The sequence below is a fragment of the Leiobunum rupestre genome, chromosome 7 (genome assembly GCF_980474605.1).
Source record: "Leiobunum rupestre chromosome 7, qqLeiRupe1.1.hap1, whole genome shotgun sequence".
In the NCBI taxonomy this organism is placed as follows: Eukaryota; Metazoa; Arthropoda; class Arachnida; order Opiliones; family Sclerosomatidae; genus Leiobunum; species Leiobunum rupestre.
This window is the reverse complement of record NC_143390.1, coordinates 21371706-21387403: the sequence shown is the minus strand read 5'-3', so window position 1 is coordinate 21387403 and position 15698 is coordinate 21371706. Positions and strand designations below refer to the sequence as shown.

Sequence of the window (15698 nt, the reverse complement as noted above, 5' to 3'; positions counted from 1 at the left end):
AAAAGAATACATATATACTAAGTTTGTCTTACCCATCCTTGCTCTAGCTACTAACTATACTTTTTCATAATCCTGATTATCGAAAGTTTTCTTCGGCTGACATTCCTCCCATTAGTTTTGGATCAGAAATATTACCCTGAAATGAAAAAAGTGTACATAGCATCTAACTTTAATATAAAAAAGTTTTATAATATTAAGTGTTTAGTAATCATGTAATTCTTTTTGGCGTCAAACACCATCTCCGTCAATGAATCAATATACGAATAGGTTTTTGCTTCATACAACTTGCCAATATTGTATGATTTCGATTTTTTGGTCCAAAACATTCTGTATTGAAGTTCGCCAGATTTCGAACGGGCTTGCGGTCTATTTGAATGTTCGTTATAATCAATGGCCGCTAGCAATATTCTTTTTTGGTAACTATCCCACCTAAGCAAAATCATTGAAATTGTATTATTTTTAAAAAATACATATTTTGACAGAACAAATTAAAACTCGAATATTGTGAACAAATTAAAACTTTAATATTGTGAACAAATTAAAACTTTAATATTGTGAACAAATTAAAACTTTAATATTGTGAACAAATTAAAACTTTAATATTGTGAACAAATTAAAACTTTAATATTGTGAACAAATTAAAACTTTAATATTGTGGAAAAATTAAAACTTTAATATTGTGAACAAATTAAAACTTTAATATAGTTATAGAAGGGATTGAATTAAAATTTAAGAAATCAACGAACTGATTTGCCTCGTAAATAAAAGTTTTGGACTTACCATTTATCAAACAAATATTTTATAAACTGCATATTTGTGAGAGATAATTTGTTTATCTCCGTTGACCAACGCTCAAACCATAGAAATCTCATAGGTAACTAGAATGCTGCCGTGTAACTGGCAAATGGCCCAAACGCCGTGGCAGACGACGCCAGATCTCAGCCAATCAGAGCTCAAAGAGCGGTTCTGCCAAGAATTTAATGTCACCGGAGAGAATGACGTCACCTATCTCCCGCTATAGTAACGGAACCAAGGAGGATTATTATCCTCCTTGGCGGAACCACTCTACGGCCTCTCATTGGCTGAAGGTTCAAGGCGAACTGGCGTCAAGCTCGGCCGTAGGCGGCAGCATTCTAGTTACCTATGAGATTTCTATGGCTCAAACCCTTCGAGTCCTAAATTTACTTCATATTGCTTATTTTCATCGCTTTTCTCCATTTTCGGCTGACAGTATTTATAGGCTCCTTATACTGTTCTACTCCATCAAGCAAATAGCAAACTTTCAAAACTCGGTCAAATTTCATGGTATGACCCCCCCCCCCTCCGTATCTCGCCCTGACAAATAGGATTGAAATATACAGCCTACAGCTATCGGCACAAGTAGAGACTGGCCGCCCGCCGGGGTTCGAAATACAAAAGCCCATTTGCGGGTTCCATATTGAACATCCTTTTTCGATGTTCTACCCGGAAAACCAAAATGGACTCTTCTATCTTCACCACATAGCAAACATTACCCGTCAAATACGAACAAAACTTTAGGAGGTCCGTTTCTACACTGACGCCATCTATTTCAAAAAATGGAACTACAAGAAAGTTTTTTTTTTAAACCACACCCAAAAAACCGGCGTTAATCGCTTTTAACACCACCATCCGCGTGACGGGAAGGACATGCTGATGTAAAGTACTGCGAAGACACTTCCGTACGGCCTCATGATAGGGGCAGTCGAAGAGGATGTGCTCCGCAGTATCCTCAGCCCCGCACTTGGAGCAAGAGTCCGTGACGCACAAATTGAAGCGAAAGAGTGTCGCCTTCGAAGGGAGACGACCACAGCTGATAGCGTTTTCCATTGGCCTGGTCCGAGCGATCGCGGACTGCTCGTAATTTTTTTTCGTTTTCTATTGGGTAGAAAAAACCTGCTCCGAGGGCGAGTTACGTCCTCCATTGGCGGAATCACTCGCTCGCGGACCACTCAAAACTGGTCTGTCTTCAGTTACGGAGCAACTTTATATGCTCTCACAAGGAATTCGCGTCGGTCCAAGTAAGAGTCCTGACGTCATCGTAAAATCCCGAGCGGTCTCCGAGCGATCCGAATGGAAAACGCTATGAGTCTCACCGACAGAGTATTTTCACGCCTGGTGAGCTGGGTTCTCATAAGCTCACGAGAGCTCGGGTTTGTTTTCATACGAAGAAGCACGCGCCTGCCAGGAATCTGACCAAGCAGTGGTAATCGCTTTACTGCACGCAGATTTCAATTCAGCCGGGAGGAAAAAGTCCACCGTGGAAGGGCGTGGGAGACCAGAGACATCGGGTAGACCATCCGCTATTTCGTTGCCCTCCACTCCGACGTGAGCCGAACACCACAATAGTGTCACAGGTCATGGATAGTGGTGACTACCGGATCGTTAGAGCGCTTATGTAACATGGTGAGGGCGCTCTTGGAGTCTGAGCAGATGACTACTGGACTGCTGAGATGTTCCGACGCATATGAAATGGCTAGTTGGATAGCCAACAGCTCAATTCTGTTATAGAGATGGCCAAAGTCCACATAGAACCGAGCACCGACTCCGATAGATGGAATGTCAAAGGCGGCACCCCAGATTCCCGAATCCGTGGAAAGAGACCCGTCAGTATAAATAACCGGCGCGCCTTTGACGTGGGTGTTAAGGGTCACTAAGAACAATTGCCTCAGCGCATACGGGCCGAGTTGTCCTTTGCGATAAGCCAACCATCACGAGATAACCTTCACGGTGGGTGGTTCCCAAGGAGGTGTTGACGTGTGGGGAAGATGCCCACTGGAGGAGTGAAATAACCAGGATAGATTAGGTTTCCTAGCCAGGTTCCATGCCCAGAGCCGAAATGGAAGCCAATCCGGTACAAAACGAGGTTGGCTTGCAAAAGTGAAGGATAAAATTCCGCGGTATCCGTTGCACCACAAGAGCTCGAAGAACTCTCAGTGGTGAAAGTGCTGCCTCGGCTTCCATCAGGACGATGGGTGAAGACTGCGGCACATCGAGGATGACTCTTAGAGCGGCGTTTTGGACTTTATAGAACGTAGCGAGAATAGATGCAGTTGCGGACGCATAGAGGAGGCTTCTATAGTCAGGCTTGGAGCGGATGAGATGAGTGTATAAGAGCCTAAGCATCCCCTACTGGTTCTCCAGGTGGTCGCCGAGATAGTACGCAAAAGGTTGAGGTGTTTCAGTGATGAGGTGAAGAAAAAATGGGTCGGCATAGTAAACCGCGTGAAAATACACAAGAAAAAGGATTGTTGTACAGTGGCGTAGCTAGGATTTTGTTCCGGGGAGGGGAGGATACCATTGACAAAAAAAGTAAAAACATAAAAATATTTGTACGTACGACCATACGTTTCGATGCCCCCCCCTGGCTACGCCACCGTTGTTGTGTGTCGGGATAAAATGGCGTCTGATTTTGTAATGTGCTCTTCTAAAAATGATAAAAATAAGGAACTAGTAAGTTGAGAATTAAGTCTAAAATTTCTTCCACTAATTAAATTTGGTTTAAAATTGGAACAGCAAAACCGCGAGCCTCTGCGATGAAAGCCCCACAATGATCACGTGGATAAAATTAGCGTCATCACAAATGTGTTTTTTCAAATTATTTTTACAAATATAGATTATAGATGGATCCATAAGTGACTGCTTCGCGCCACTCTTTTTTTTAGATACAAACCTCAAAAACATAGTTCTATCAATGGGGTACGTTCAGAAACAGTCAACGGAAAAAACCCGATGGATTTATATTAATCACCGATGAGCTTTTTCGTCATAATGACGTCGTAAGTTGCTGAACGCTTTAATTCAGTCATCGGTGTTTTTTTAAAATAGCGTAGCATTAATAGTAGTTTTACGTCAGTAATGACGTCAGTCATCGGAAAAACCGACTATCTCTTTCGGTGACTTCGGTGTCTCACCGATGACTATCGTGACGTCAATACTAGAAATTAAAATGCCGTTCAGTAAAACACCGGTGTCAGCGGTGACTCAGCGGACTCACCGGTGAGCGTTTCTGAACGCAGCCAATGGTTCTATTCGCGACCGAAAACTATCGATACGCCCCCATTGGTTCGTCATTTAAAGCAGACGCTATTATTTTTTCCAAGGATCCTATATGTTAGAAGGAATCTGAAGGATATGAGTCGAGGGACGAAAAATGGCAGCACCTTCGGTGGGTCTTTAGATTCCGTCAAGGACAAAACATGGAGGAAGCACCGCCAAAATTTGTCTTTGAGGGAATAGAAACAAGACGTCCCACGTTTAGAGGCTCTCTTAATATCGACGGCGCTGGCGTCGTTTTGAAAACACTGGCTGGCCGGATAGCTACCTATCCTTCTAACATATAGGATCCTTTGTATTTCTTCATCGTTATTTGTAAATTGGACTTTATAAATAATTATACTTGTATTTTATATAATTTTTGCATCGTTTGCTTTTTTTTTATTAGCGATTGTGACGTGTGGGGCAATTCAGTCTGCTCTTCCATCTGATTAATCAGGGGTGAGATATGCGTTCAGGCCACGCCAACGGCGGGATATTAGGGGATAGGGACGCGACACCCATGGCGGAAGTATGACAACCACCCGTTGGGGCATTGGTCGTCCTCACAATTGGCCTTCCACATCATCTGCCTCCCATTCGCCATTTAGTCTAGTCCCGGTTGCTTATATTTTGACACGTAAAATTAGGTATATTTAAGAATAAACGTTCTTATAACTTTTAAATCCGTTGCATCTTATTTAACGCAGCTATAGCATTTTAAACTTACAAGGAATATAAGAGTTTTAATGTTTACAGTCCAGCTATTCTCTGTTCTGTGTCTCATACTCTCAAATCGTTTCTATGGAGTTGCCCAATAACTACTGCCTTTAATTTTTATAATAATAGTATTATTATATGCTTAAAATTTATTATGGTTTTATTTTTTACATCTAATGGTAAAGTATATGTTGTTCCTTCTCACTCCCCGCAGTAGTACATCATACACTAACAAATTATGATTTCAGTTGTTTCGCCACCTGTGACGATATTTATGGGAGCAGACAAGCATGAAAGTAAGTTAATGTAGAAGATAAAGAGTTTTAGCTTAATCTTACACTTAACGTCTTAATGAAGTTTAAGTTTAAAATATCCAGGCCACGTCATGAGTCTAAGTCCATAAATGGCTTGGTATTTTGTTATTGGCGAAAACGCCGAAAAGCGTAATCGGCCAAAGTTAATAATAGCTCCCTGTAATATATGGGTTCAATGTTTTATATATATATAGGTACTGTAATATATTTAAAAAATATTAGTGTTGGAAATTAATATTAATATAATTAAAAATAAAATAAATTTTAGTATTGTAAGGCCATGCGCCCTCAGCATGAGAGTGCAGTGAACGTGTGGCATCGTCATTAGGTGGCAATACTTAGTTTATGATTCTGTTGCTTCTCTTAAGGCCCTTTTTGTAGTGCTAAGCAATAATAAGTTTTCAATTAATAAAAAATTAAATATTCATTTCCGCCAATAAACGAAATTGCATCGCGTTCAGCACTTCATTTTACATACTTAGGCTCAAAAATTTGGAAAAAAAATACCCCCGGGAGCTATTGTGAACTTTTACCATGTAATCTTCTCCTAACACCATCTTGTTATTAAGGCTGATTCACATGTCCAAGTATAAAATTCATGTCAGTTAGTTTGATGTGCAAATTCTACGTTTACTTTTGTCAAATTTCCCTTTAACTGATTTCACAAACTTGTACTACGGTTAATTTTTGCAAAATTTAGATGAAGACCTTATTAAATGGGGTTGGCCTGAGGATGTGTGGTTCCACGTTGATAAATTATCTTCCGCTCACGTTTATTTAAGGCTGCAGCCGGTAATATGCTGAAATTAAGTATTTATCAATTTTGTAAATTAATACGCTTACTTGGATTTTAAGAATCAAACTATCGAGGACATTCCATCATCTCTGTTAGATGATTGCGCTCAACTCGTAAAAGCCAATAGTATTCAAGGTAATGAATGACGAGAGGTAATTACGTACCTTGTAGAGGAGATGTTCACAGGTACCTTTCTTCAGGCTCCAAGATGAATAACATTGATGTGGTGTATACCATGTGGTCCAATCTCAAAAAAACTGCCGGAATGGAAGTGGGTCAAGTGGCCTTTCACAGTGACAAAGAAGTAAAATTTTAGGCATGTGCTAGTACTTTATTTAGTTAGAGTACTCGTATTGAGCTTCGAGCCGAGTACCCAATTATTCAGAGCCTTTTTAAGGTAAATTTATCATAGAGTACTCAAAACCCCCCTTTATAGAGCTAAGCCTAGATATTCGAGTACTCCAAACCTCATTTTTAGGCTAAGCCTAATTATTCAAGTACTCCAAACCACTTTTTAAACTAAAGCCTAAAAGCTTGAAAGTTTGATAAAATTTTAGAGCTTGGCTCGATACTCAAAAAGTGAAATTTTTCATACTCTAAGCGTGGGTCGAAACCTAAAAAAATAAAGGCTCGCACATGCCTATAAAATTTCAAATTAAATGTAGCCCGCTTTGTCTCTAATTTGAAGATTTACCCTAGGTGAGAATCATAAGGGTAGAGAAAAGGATAAATGAAATAGTCAATCGCCTCAACAAAACTAAAATAATAAAAGACGTTGATTTGCGTTTGGAAAGAGAACAGAGAGATGGCAAGGAAAGAGAGGGGAAGCGTCAACTACAGAAAGAACTAAAAGAGAAGGAGAAAGAAGAAGCCAAAAGAAAAGCCGAACAAGCGGAATTAAGAAATTATTCATCCCTTATGAAATCAGCGAATATGAAATCCAACCAGGTAACGTGTTCGTAATTAAATATATTTTTGAGGTAAAATTATGAAACAAAAATTATATTGAGATTGTTTTGTTAGGAGGCTGATGAAGATTCCGACGATTTTATGTGACAAAACCGCCCATTAAGCAATTCTAAATGTAAATTATGGTATTTAAAACATGAAATATATTACTGGCATTCTTTAATATGACTAGTTCTTTTAATTCATCTCCATTTCCGACTCCTGTAAAAGATAAATTTCTAATTTATCTGGAATGTTAAATTTCAAAGGGAATTTTTTTTACAAACTTACTCTGTTCAGTTTCTTAAATTCCACAACCCTGTTCATGATGAAAGCCAAAATGTGTTTGGCGTCTCTTCCATTAATGGGCAGTTGATTAGAAACACCCATAATATCACCGCATTCCCTGATATAGTACTCCAAATCATCATCCGTGCACTTATTAGTTAGCTGGGCTAAACGGGCCTTCTCGGAACTGAAGGCTTCATCCAAATCGAATAACTCCAAAGAAGGCTTTGGTAGCTCGCGAAATGACGGAGGAAATACCTATAGAAAACATCCTATCTGTAATTTTTAACTAATTTATCGTAAGAAATCTACTTACAGCAGATTGTAACGCTGGTAAGGGAGTTTCAAACTGAGGAGTGATTAATCTTAATGGTTCGTGCTTGATATGAATTTGCTCATAGGTTCTACAAGATTGGAGTGTTAAATTGAATTTTAATAGATTTTACATTTAATTTGAAATTTTATAGGCATGTGTGAGCCTTGATTTTTGGGTTTCGAGCCGAGCTTATTAGAGTATGAACAAAATCGAGTACTCACACATACCTAATTTTTTATATAAAATTTATCTACCTGATCACTCTGGGCACTAAATTATTTCTCATTTCGAATAATTGTGTGTCATAAAGTTTAGTGAAGTCCGAAGGAATTTCATCACTCTCTTGCAGACAACAAAAGGGTTGTTCCGCTAGCTTTGCGGTCCATGGAATCATATTGTAATCTGATATCTATGATGTGCGATGTTAGTTAAAATATTATATTGTACTACAAAAATTGCAAATATATTTACCTCTGGATCTTCTGCATCGATTCCATTGAGTTTAATGTCATCGCTGGTCAGAAAGTTAAATATAACATCACGAATTTTATTGTTTTCCTCCTTATCAATGTACGTGTCACTGAACATGTGAGCTGACCCCAGAACGACTAATTTTCCATTATTTTTCTATAAAGACATATTTTTAGGTTAATTTGTATATTTCATAAATCCTTTTTTGAAGAAGTCTTTCTATTTACTTGATTAGTGTAAAATGCACAAACAGGTCTGTTTAAAGGGAATGCGACACTTCCAGTTGAAAGAACCGCAATTGCGGGCTTAGCTATATTCAGAGTTGCTCCAAAGGGGTAAAGAAATGATAAGGCCCTAAATAAAACATAAATTAAAATAGTACTGAATGGAAAAGAAACAATATATATCAATTTTTTTCATACTGGGTGTTATTAAAATCATCGGTTCCAGTTCCTGGAATCATTTTTCCAGCAGCGTGACTTAAAGCCCTGTTTAAAATTCCATTAGAAACTAAAGCTTCTTTAGGATGGAAATACTTGTAGTACACAGTTCGTACGACTGAGTCTATTGAACAATTTTTTCAATTATGTGAGATCTTTTAATTAAAGGATTATTTATTCATTATACCATTATTAACCATGATCCCATATTCTTCCAGAAGAAAGTTAATGTTTGTTTGAAATCGCTTCTCCCCACCTTCTCCCAACAGTACAAGTACACTTCCACCATTATCCAGGTATTTTCGAATATGACTAAACTGTAAATTATAAAGCTTATATATGGAAATATTTACATATTTAGTAACTATAGGTATTTAACCTCTGTTTCCGTAAATTTTTCTCTGGGACCAGGCAAGACGAATAATGACGCTTGCGATAGAATCTCGGTAGAAATAGATTCCTTGTTGCTAAATAAAGTGAGATTGTTTAACTATATTAATAAGGGGTTAGGCAATGTTTTAATGATATACAACCTAAAAACTTTCCATCCACTTTTTAACCTCCGGGTTAAAGTTTTATAGCCATCAGCAATTTTGAAAAGCTCATTTTTGTTAGCGTTAAATATGATAGTGTTATTTTTGTTTTCCCCAGATGACTAGAAAATTAAATTATCGTAAGATTGTGTTTATTTTCGTTAATTTGAGAAACCTTGTGTACCATTTTCTAATTAGAGTTAAAGCAAAGATTTAAAAGTGCATAATTGCAATGTTTGCTCTACGTTATTTGTAGTGTGCAAAATTATTCGTATTATTATTGTGATGTGCCAACTGAAATTATTGTTATCAATAAATTAATACCAAGGAATGGGAGTTGTAAATAATATCCTTCGAAGGAGCCATTTCTGTAGTTTTCTAGCGATTGAAGTTAGTACTTCTCCACTTAGATGGCGCTAGATTCTAACTTTTGACAGGCCATAATGTCAACAACATGTGCTTCTCGAACACGTGGTTAAATGCCACTATCTCAAATACCGAGCTTAATTTACTAGTAATTACAAAAAATAGATGTATAAACCAAACGTTTCTAATTGGTTTGTCGTTGTTGAATTTAATCAGCTATCAACCGGTACATTATTTGTTTTGATAATTAAATGTTTCAGCTAACATTTGTCAGAGGGTAATGAGGTTATGCAGTCTACCTTATCTAGAGGAGGGATGTATATAATTTTTAACAGGCAGTGTTTCCGCTAAAAAAAACACGGCTGATATATTTTATAGTACTTAAATTTGACCGTATTTAGAATGTTGGCTAAGAAGGTTATCAAGAAAGACCCAGATTCATTTCTGTTATTATTATGTGGGGCAGCAACATTTTTGTTTTTCAAGCGACACCATCAGGATAGCTTTCTGCAAAGCTACGCGTAAAAGGCTTTCATCCTTTTTTCTCTGTCACTAAACTGTTTTGATAGAGTGAAATGGAGTTACTAAAGATAACAAGTGTAGTTGACAGAGTACGGTTAGTCTGACAATTTTTTTAACCTTCAGCATTATCTTCCTTTCTATTATCACAACATTTGCCATTTGATTGGTCTATTTTATTTCCTCTCCGGAAAGTTTCATAATAATTGTAAGCACTCGTAACGTTTCCTTTAGTTTATACCACCCACCATAGATTATAAACCTTCATATCTTTAACGTTTAAGTTAAATAATAGATAAAGCTTGACTGGGCAAAACTTAAGGGCTATGAAATTGATAGATTTGGACAGGTAAGATGTAAAAATAATAGATTTTTGAAAGTCATAACAGATTAAAGTTATCTGACCGCCATATATTTGTTATACTAATTTCGTCAGTTTTTTAAAAAAGAAAGCTCCTTTAAAAATGCCGTTTTTAACGAAGAATGATATGTAGTTTTTATTTAACCAAAAATTATCTGATTACCTTTTCTTGTGAATTTTTGCTTTAAAATGGAATATGAAGTATTTGGTGTATACAGTTGAGATATAATTTTATACTTATCAATTTGAGTTATATTTGGTGCTTTAATAATAATACATTATTAAGAAATATCATTTATTATTTTAGATAAAATGGAAAGTTTGGGTAGTTACAGCTCGGAAGAACCCTCAAGTTTTACTTCTAGTGGTTCTATTTCTCCTACAGTTTGCGTTACAAACTCTGAAACATGGGAAAACAATAAAAAATATACTGTAAGTAAATTTTTCCCATCTTAAAGTTAAAATTAAATTTTTTTTCATGATTCTATTTAGTCTTACAAAGTTGTTATCCAAAATGAAAATAAAGAGTGGTTTGTGTTGCGCAGATACAATGAATTTTCCAAATTGCAAGAAATAGTAAGAATTAACTAATGATAACATAATTTATGTTTGTAATACCAACCCAAGTAAAAATGAAATAAAATTACAGCTCAAAAAGCAGTTTCCAGGACTTCAACTTAAACTACCTGGAAAACGATTATTCGGCAATAATTTTAGCCCTGAGTTTATATCGAACCGTCGGCAAGGTTTAAACAACTTTGTTCAAAAACTGCTCATGGATTCACGTTTGCTGAATCAGTAAGTTTATTTATAGGGAATAAAGTCTAGAATAAATTTTAACAAATATCTTCTCTACCTTGGCACACAAAACATAATGCTTTCGAACATTTTAAATTTATTTTCCCGTAAAGTACCTTTTTCACAAATTAAATATAACAGTACATAAAAATTATGGTTTCCTATTTCGTAATTTAAACACTTTCTTTTAGCCCAGATGTGAAATTATTTTTAAATATTAACAAAAATATGCGTGAAGCTGAGGAAGAAGAAACTACAGAGTCAAATGATAAGGTGACTTTTAATTAATTTAAAAACTTTTTGAAACTTTGGTTCATTATGTAACAATATTTTTACTCCTCAGGATGAAGACAAAAGTGATGAAAAATCTTTAGATTTGGGTCCAACTGAGAAGAAACAGTTAAGTTTACCTTCCTATATCTCATTTTAAATGTATTATAACTATTAATTTTTAACATTACAGCGTTAAACCAGGAGATTTTGAATTTTTAAAAATTATCGGGAAAGGCAGTTTTGGCAAAGTTATGTTAGCTAAGCATAGGGCGGAAGGGACTATTTATGCTGTTAAAGTGCTCCAAAAAAAATTAATTTTGAAGAGAAATGAAAAAAATCATATAATGAGTGAAAGAAACGTTCTACTGAAAAATCTAGATCATCCATTTTTAGTTGGACTTCATTTTTCTTTTCAAACCCGCGATAAGCTCTACTTTGTTTTGGATTATATTAATGGTGGAGAAGTAAATACGTTTACTTATAAATATTAATTATTATTACTTATATAATCTGTTTTTAGCTTTTCTTCCATTTACAAAGGGAGAGGATATTTATGGAGTCTCGGGCGAAATTTTACGCAGCTGAAATGACTAGCGCTCTGGGCTATCTTCATAAACAGGGCATTATTTATAGGTATCTAATACTTAAGTCCTTAATTATTGTTCCGAAATTGATCAATTTTGGGTCAACTTACTAATAAAAGTAGTTTTCGCTATTTTATTACGCAGGGATCTCAAACCTGAAAATATTCTTCTAGATAGAATGGTTAGCTATTATTTATATTTACTAATGGAACAGTTTAAATTTGAAGTTAAATAATAGGGGCACATTGTCTTGACTGATTTTGGATTGTGCAAAGAGGGAATATCAGCTAAAGACACCACAAATACATTTTGCGGAACTCCAGAGGTAATTGGACGAATACAAATTGAATTTTTTCATCAAATACTTTTTAAATGTTTTAATTTCTAGTACCTTGCACCTGAAGTTCTAAAAAAGGAAGCTTATGACAAGGCTGTGGATTGGTGGTGTCTAGGTGCTGTTTTATATGAAATGTTATATGGCTTGGTACGATATAGTTTAAACAATTTGGTATTTAAATAAACTTTAAAACAAAATTTCGATTTTTTTAAACAGCCACCTTTCTATAGTCGTGACACAGCGGAAATGTACGATAACATTCTTAATAAACCATTGAGATTAAAACCTACAACATCATACGCTGCCAGACAACTCTTAGAAGGGGTAATATTTGGTTTTGTTGCAGTTATGTGTGGATGTATGATTTACACCCCTCTGCATTTTTTCTTATAGCTTTTACAAAAAGACAGAAATTTAAGGACTGGTTCTTTAAGGGATGATGCTGAATTAAGGGAGCATGATTTCTTCTCCCAAATATCGTGGGTAGAGCTAGAAGCTAAACAGATTACACCTCCGTATAATCCTGGAGTGGTAAGCTTAATAAGCCTGGTGGTAGTTTTGTTTATTGGCTAAACAAATAAACCAAATGTGAAAACTTACCATTTTCATGGCTTCCACAAGCTTTTTAATTATTGATAATTATTTCATTAGAAAGGGAATATGGATTTGAAAAACATTGATCCAGAGTTTGTGCGAGAGCCTGTTCCAGGTTTGTCTTCATAATAATTTTATTAAGAGTTGGTAGACTTTTAATAATGTTTTTTTATTAGCTTCAGTAGGTAAATCGCAGGGTATGAGTGTGAGTGTCCAAGATGCTGATAATGCTTTTGTGGGTTTTTCTTATGCCCCTCCAATTGATTTCAATTGAGAATACTTGTTAAAAAATGAACATTATCAATTTTAATGTTCTGGTTTAATTTTATATGATTCAAGTGATTTTATTTTAGATATTTTAATGAAATTCATGTTGTAACTAATAAATTTATTAATATTTTTGGAATAATTATGAAATATGATTCAAACACTTATCTCTATGATTCAAATGAGTTGTTCTTGGTTTACCCAACCATGGCCAACTTCGCCCGCTCACTACGCTCGCACCAGGTGCGAGCGTAGTGAGCGGGCGAAGTTGGCCATGGGCAGAGCCACTTGATTTTTGAACCCCTCCTCTTCTATGGAGATGTCCGCTCCTATTGACTGAACGCAGTATCAGTCACGTGCTTCCTCCATGGCCAAAGGAAGTCGATGTAAACAAACCATGACGTCACGTTTTCGAGAGCGTGGTTAGAAATTAAAAAAAAAAGAATGTCAGCTTTATAATCGTAACTTCGTGGTAACTTAATTATCTCAATTTAAGGCAAATCAAACGAAAACTTAGTTGATTTTAGGCTTTGAACTCGATTTCCCTACTTACGCGGGCCGCGGCACGCAATAAATGATATTCTACTGTTGTAGAATATTGGAATACGCATTCTTCAAGTTAAAGCGCCAAAATTGTTAAACGGTAAACCCCGTTAAGATAGGAGTCTCACTCATAGACATAATAAAGAAATAGACACCTTACGCGGAGTTTGATTTGCCAAAAATATACGGGAGCGATAACTAGCAGACAACCGGTATTTGTTCCGTATTCCTGTGGTACCACGTTTAAGCGACGCCTGTCGATTAGGCGAGAAAATACAAAATCATCACGTGACACGTCACATATGTTCGTGTTTGTAATCTTTTAGGTACTCTGACGTGTTTCGCGAATTTTTTGGCTGTGAGAATTTAAAATAAGGTAAATTTTTAAATAAGTCAATTAATTCTTTCAAAACCCAAATAAAAAGCAGCAGATGATCTTATAATTAAAAACAAAAAATTCTAATTGCGAAATGATATTTTGTCAAAGGCTTAAGTAACTATCCGGTTTGTTGTGGTTATGGCTTGTTATGGGAATATTCTGAGATTCTAAATTGTAAACAAAAGTAAATGGAATTTTGATGAAAAGGATGATTCTACCTTGGATTAATAATGATTCTACTAAAGGTATGTAGCTATTGTCCTTGAAATAAAATTAGCTTTGACAATTTAAGTCTGATGGCTTGACCCTTCATTTCTAGATTTTTGTCCTTCGCTAATTTGTGGAGTCTGAGCTTGCAATATAAATTAATAACTTTCTTAATGATGATGTTCGATTCCAACTTCAGGATCAAACATGTTCCTGGTGATCTGGTAAGATGTCCATGCCAACAATATTTCGTAATACAGCAAGTTCTAGCAAGACTACATTTCTTTTATAGAGAGAGGAATATCTCTTCATAACAACTAAACAAAATTGGCTAAAAACCAAGGAGATCTTACTCAAATTATATTAACATAATTAAACCTACACGAAATGATCCTTGGTCAAAATTTAAAGGTGAGAAGTTAGCATCACCGGTTTTTTCTATTTCACTTTCAACTGGATGTAATTTCTTTAAATTAAATAAAAAAATTATTTAGACTTTTGTTACTTGTTTTAATTCTATGGAAACCAAACCAGAGTTGGAATGGCTTTTGGTGTGACCCACCTTTTGCCATTTACAATTTGTATATCCCGTTCTAAAAAGTGATCATTACAAATTAAATCATGATTTGAATGTGTCGCGATTTACAGCAATTGTCCATTGAGAAAGTATTGTAGGTTTCGTTATAAAAATATTTTAAATAAGAATGAATATTCATCGAAATAATATGATAATTTAATCCTACTTATGGAATGAAACCTTTTCCGGTATTGTTTTACTTGTTATTGCAATGCGTAAAAACACTAAAATTAACCTTTTTTTACCAAATAAAAACAAGATTTTTAGTAGAAAACACTTTTTCTATAACTTTTTAATAAAAAAAAATCACCAAAACGAATTATGAAACATGTTAGCTAACATAAAAGTACTACCCGTTTATCAAATTCACCCCTAAAGTTTTTGCGTCTGATTTTAAACCGGATAAATATTTCTAAGCGTTAGGTACTACATGGCCTAGGCCAAGCGCTCACTACTCCTCGTAACGTCTCTGTCCTGGATTCCACAAGCCTTTGCTTCGTAACGGAGACAATGCCTTGTGGAAGGCAGGACGGATACGAAACAGAGCCAGTGGGCGCCTAGTCCAAAGCGCCACTTAAGTTTAGTGGCGCTTTATAAGTAGGATTAAACCATCATATTATTTCAATGAATATTCATTCTTATTTAAAATCTTTTTATAACTATAGGTTTCCCTTATCTAAACCTACAATACTTTCTCAATGGACAATTGCTGTAAATCGCGACACATTCAAATCATGATTTAATTTGTAATGATCACTTTTTAGAACGGGATATACAAATTGTAAATGGCAAAAGGTGGGTCACACCAAAAGCCATTCCAACTCTGGTTTGGTTTCCATAGAATTAAAACAAGTAACAAAAGTCAAAATAATTTTTTTATTTAATTTAAAGAAATTACATCCAGTTGAAAGTGAAATAGAAAAAACCGGTGATGCTAACTTCTCACCTTTAAATTTTGACCAAGGATCATTTCGTGTAGGTTTAATTATGTTATTATAATTTGAGTAAGATCTC

At 35.6% G+C, this 15698-nt stretch overlaps 3 protein-coding genes and 1 long non-coding RNA gene across 11 annotated transcripts; 3 read left to right on the top strand and 1 right to left on the bottom strand.

Moving 5' to 3' along the window:
* Positions 1–4814: 4814 nt before the first annotated feature.
* Positions 4815–7015, top strand: LOC149935117 (coiled-coil domain-containing protein 25). The gene is made up of 7 exons (XM_090154924.1): positions 4815–4952; positions 5022–5069; positions 5788–5879; positions 5943–6018; positions 6084–6187; positions 6583–6831; positions 6907–7015. Exons 1-7 carry the CDS (start codon positions 4928–4930, stop codon positions 6937–6939), a joined length of 627 nt encoding a protein of 208 aa, XP_090011050.1. The 5' UTR covers positions 4815–4927; the 3' UTR covers positions 6940–7015.
* Positions 6981–12804, bottom strand: IFT52 (intraflagellar transport 52). 2 transcript variants are annotated; one of them, XM_090154922.1, is made up of 11 exons: positions 12718–12804; positions 8880–9001; positions 8726–8813; positions 8534–8663; positions 8329–8470; positions 8134–8260; positions 7907–8062; positions 7690–7844; positions 7436–7523; positions 7123–7377; positions 6981–7053 (listed from the first exon to the last, which is right to left on the bottom strand). In XM_090154922.1, the coding sequence occupies exons 1-11, from the start codon at positions 12724–12726 to the stop codon at positions 7030–7032; spliced, it is 1296 nt and encodes a 431-aa protein (XP_090011048.1). In that variant the 5' UTR covers positions 12727–12804; the 3' UTR covers positions 6981–7029. The 2 variants fall into 2 exon arrangements, with proteins under 2 accessions (XP_090011048.1, XP_090011049.1); XM_090154923.1 differs by lacking the exon at positions 12718–12804 and adding an exon at positions 9064–9243.
* LOC149935115 (serine/threonine-protein kinase Sgk1-like) lies at positions 9319–13120 on the top strand. 7 transcript variants are annotated; one of them, XM_090154917.1, is made up of 16 exons: positions 9895–9972; positions 10049–10113; positions 10433–10557; positions 10618–10701; positions 10775–10923; positions 11115–11196; positions 11267–11322; positions 11387–11660; positions 11717–11829; positions 11925–11961; positions 12019–12105; positions 12169–12264; positions 12334–12441; positions 12511–12648; positions 12769–12826; positions 12888–13120. In XM_090154917.1, exons 3-16 carry the CDS (start codon positions 10438–10440, stop codon positions 12983–12985), a joined length of 1500 nt encoding a protein of 499 aa, XP_090011043.1. In that variant the 5' UTR covers positions 9895–9972; positions 10049–10113; positions 10433–10437; the 3' UTR covers positions 12986–13120. The 7 variants fall into 7 exon arrangements, with proteins under 7 accessions (XP_090011040.1, XP_090011041.1, XP_090011046.1 ...); XM_090154914.1 differs by lacking the exons at positions 9895–9972; positions 10049–10113 and adding an exon at positions 9319–9471 and having other exon boundaries at positions 10671–10701; XM_090154915.1 differs by lacking the exons at positions 9895–9972; positions 10049–10113 and adding an exon at positions 9357–9471.
* A 936-nt stretch (positions 13121–14056) lies between these two features.
* On the top strand, positions 14057–14784 carry LOC149935114 (uncharacterized). The gene is made up of 3 exons (XR_016472375.1): positions 14057–14145; positions 14220–14331; positions 14400–14784. It is a non-coding gene; the product is annotated as an uncharacterized LOC149935114 (long non-coding RNA).
* Positions 14785–15698: the final 914 nt, after the last annotated feature.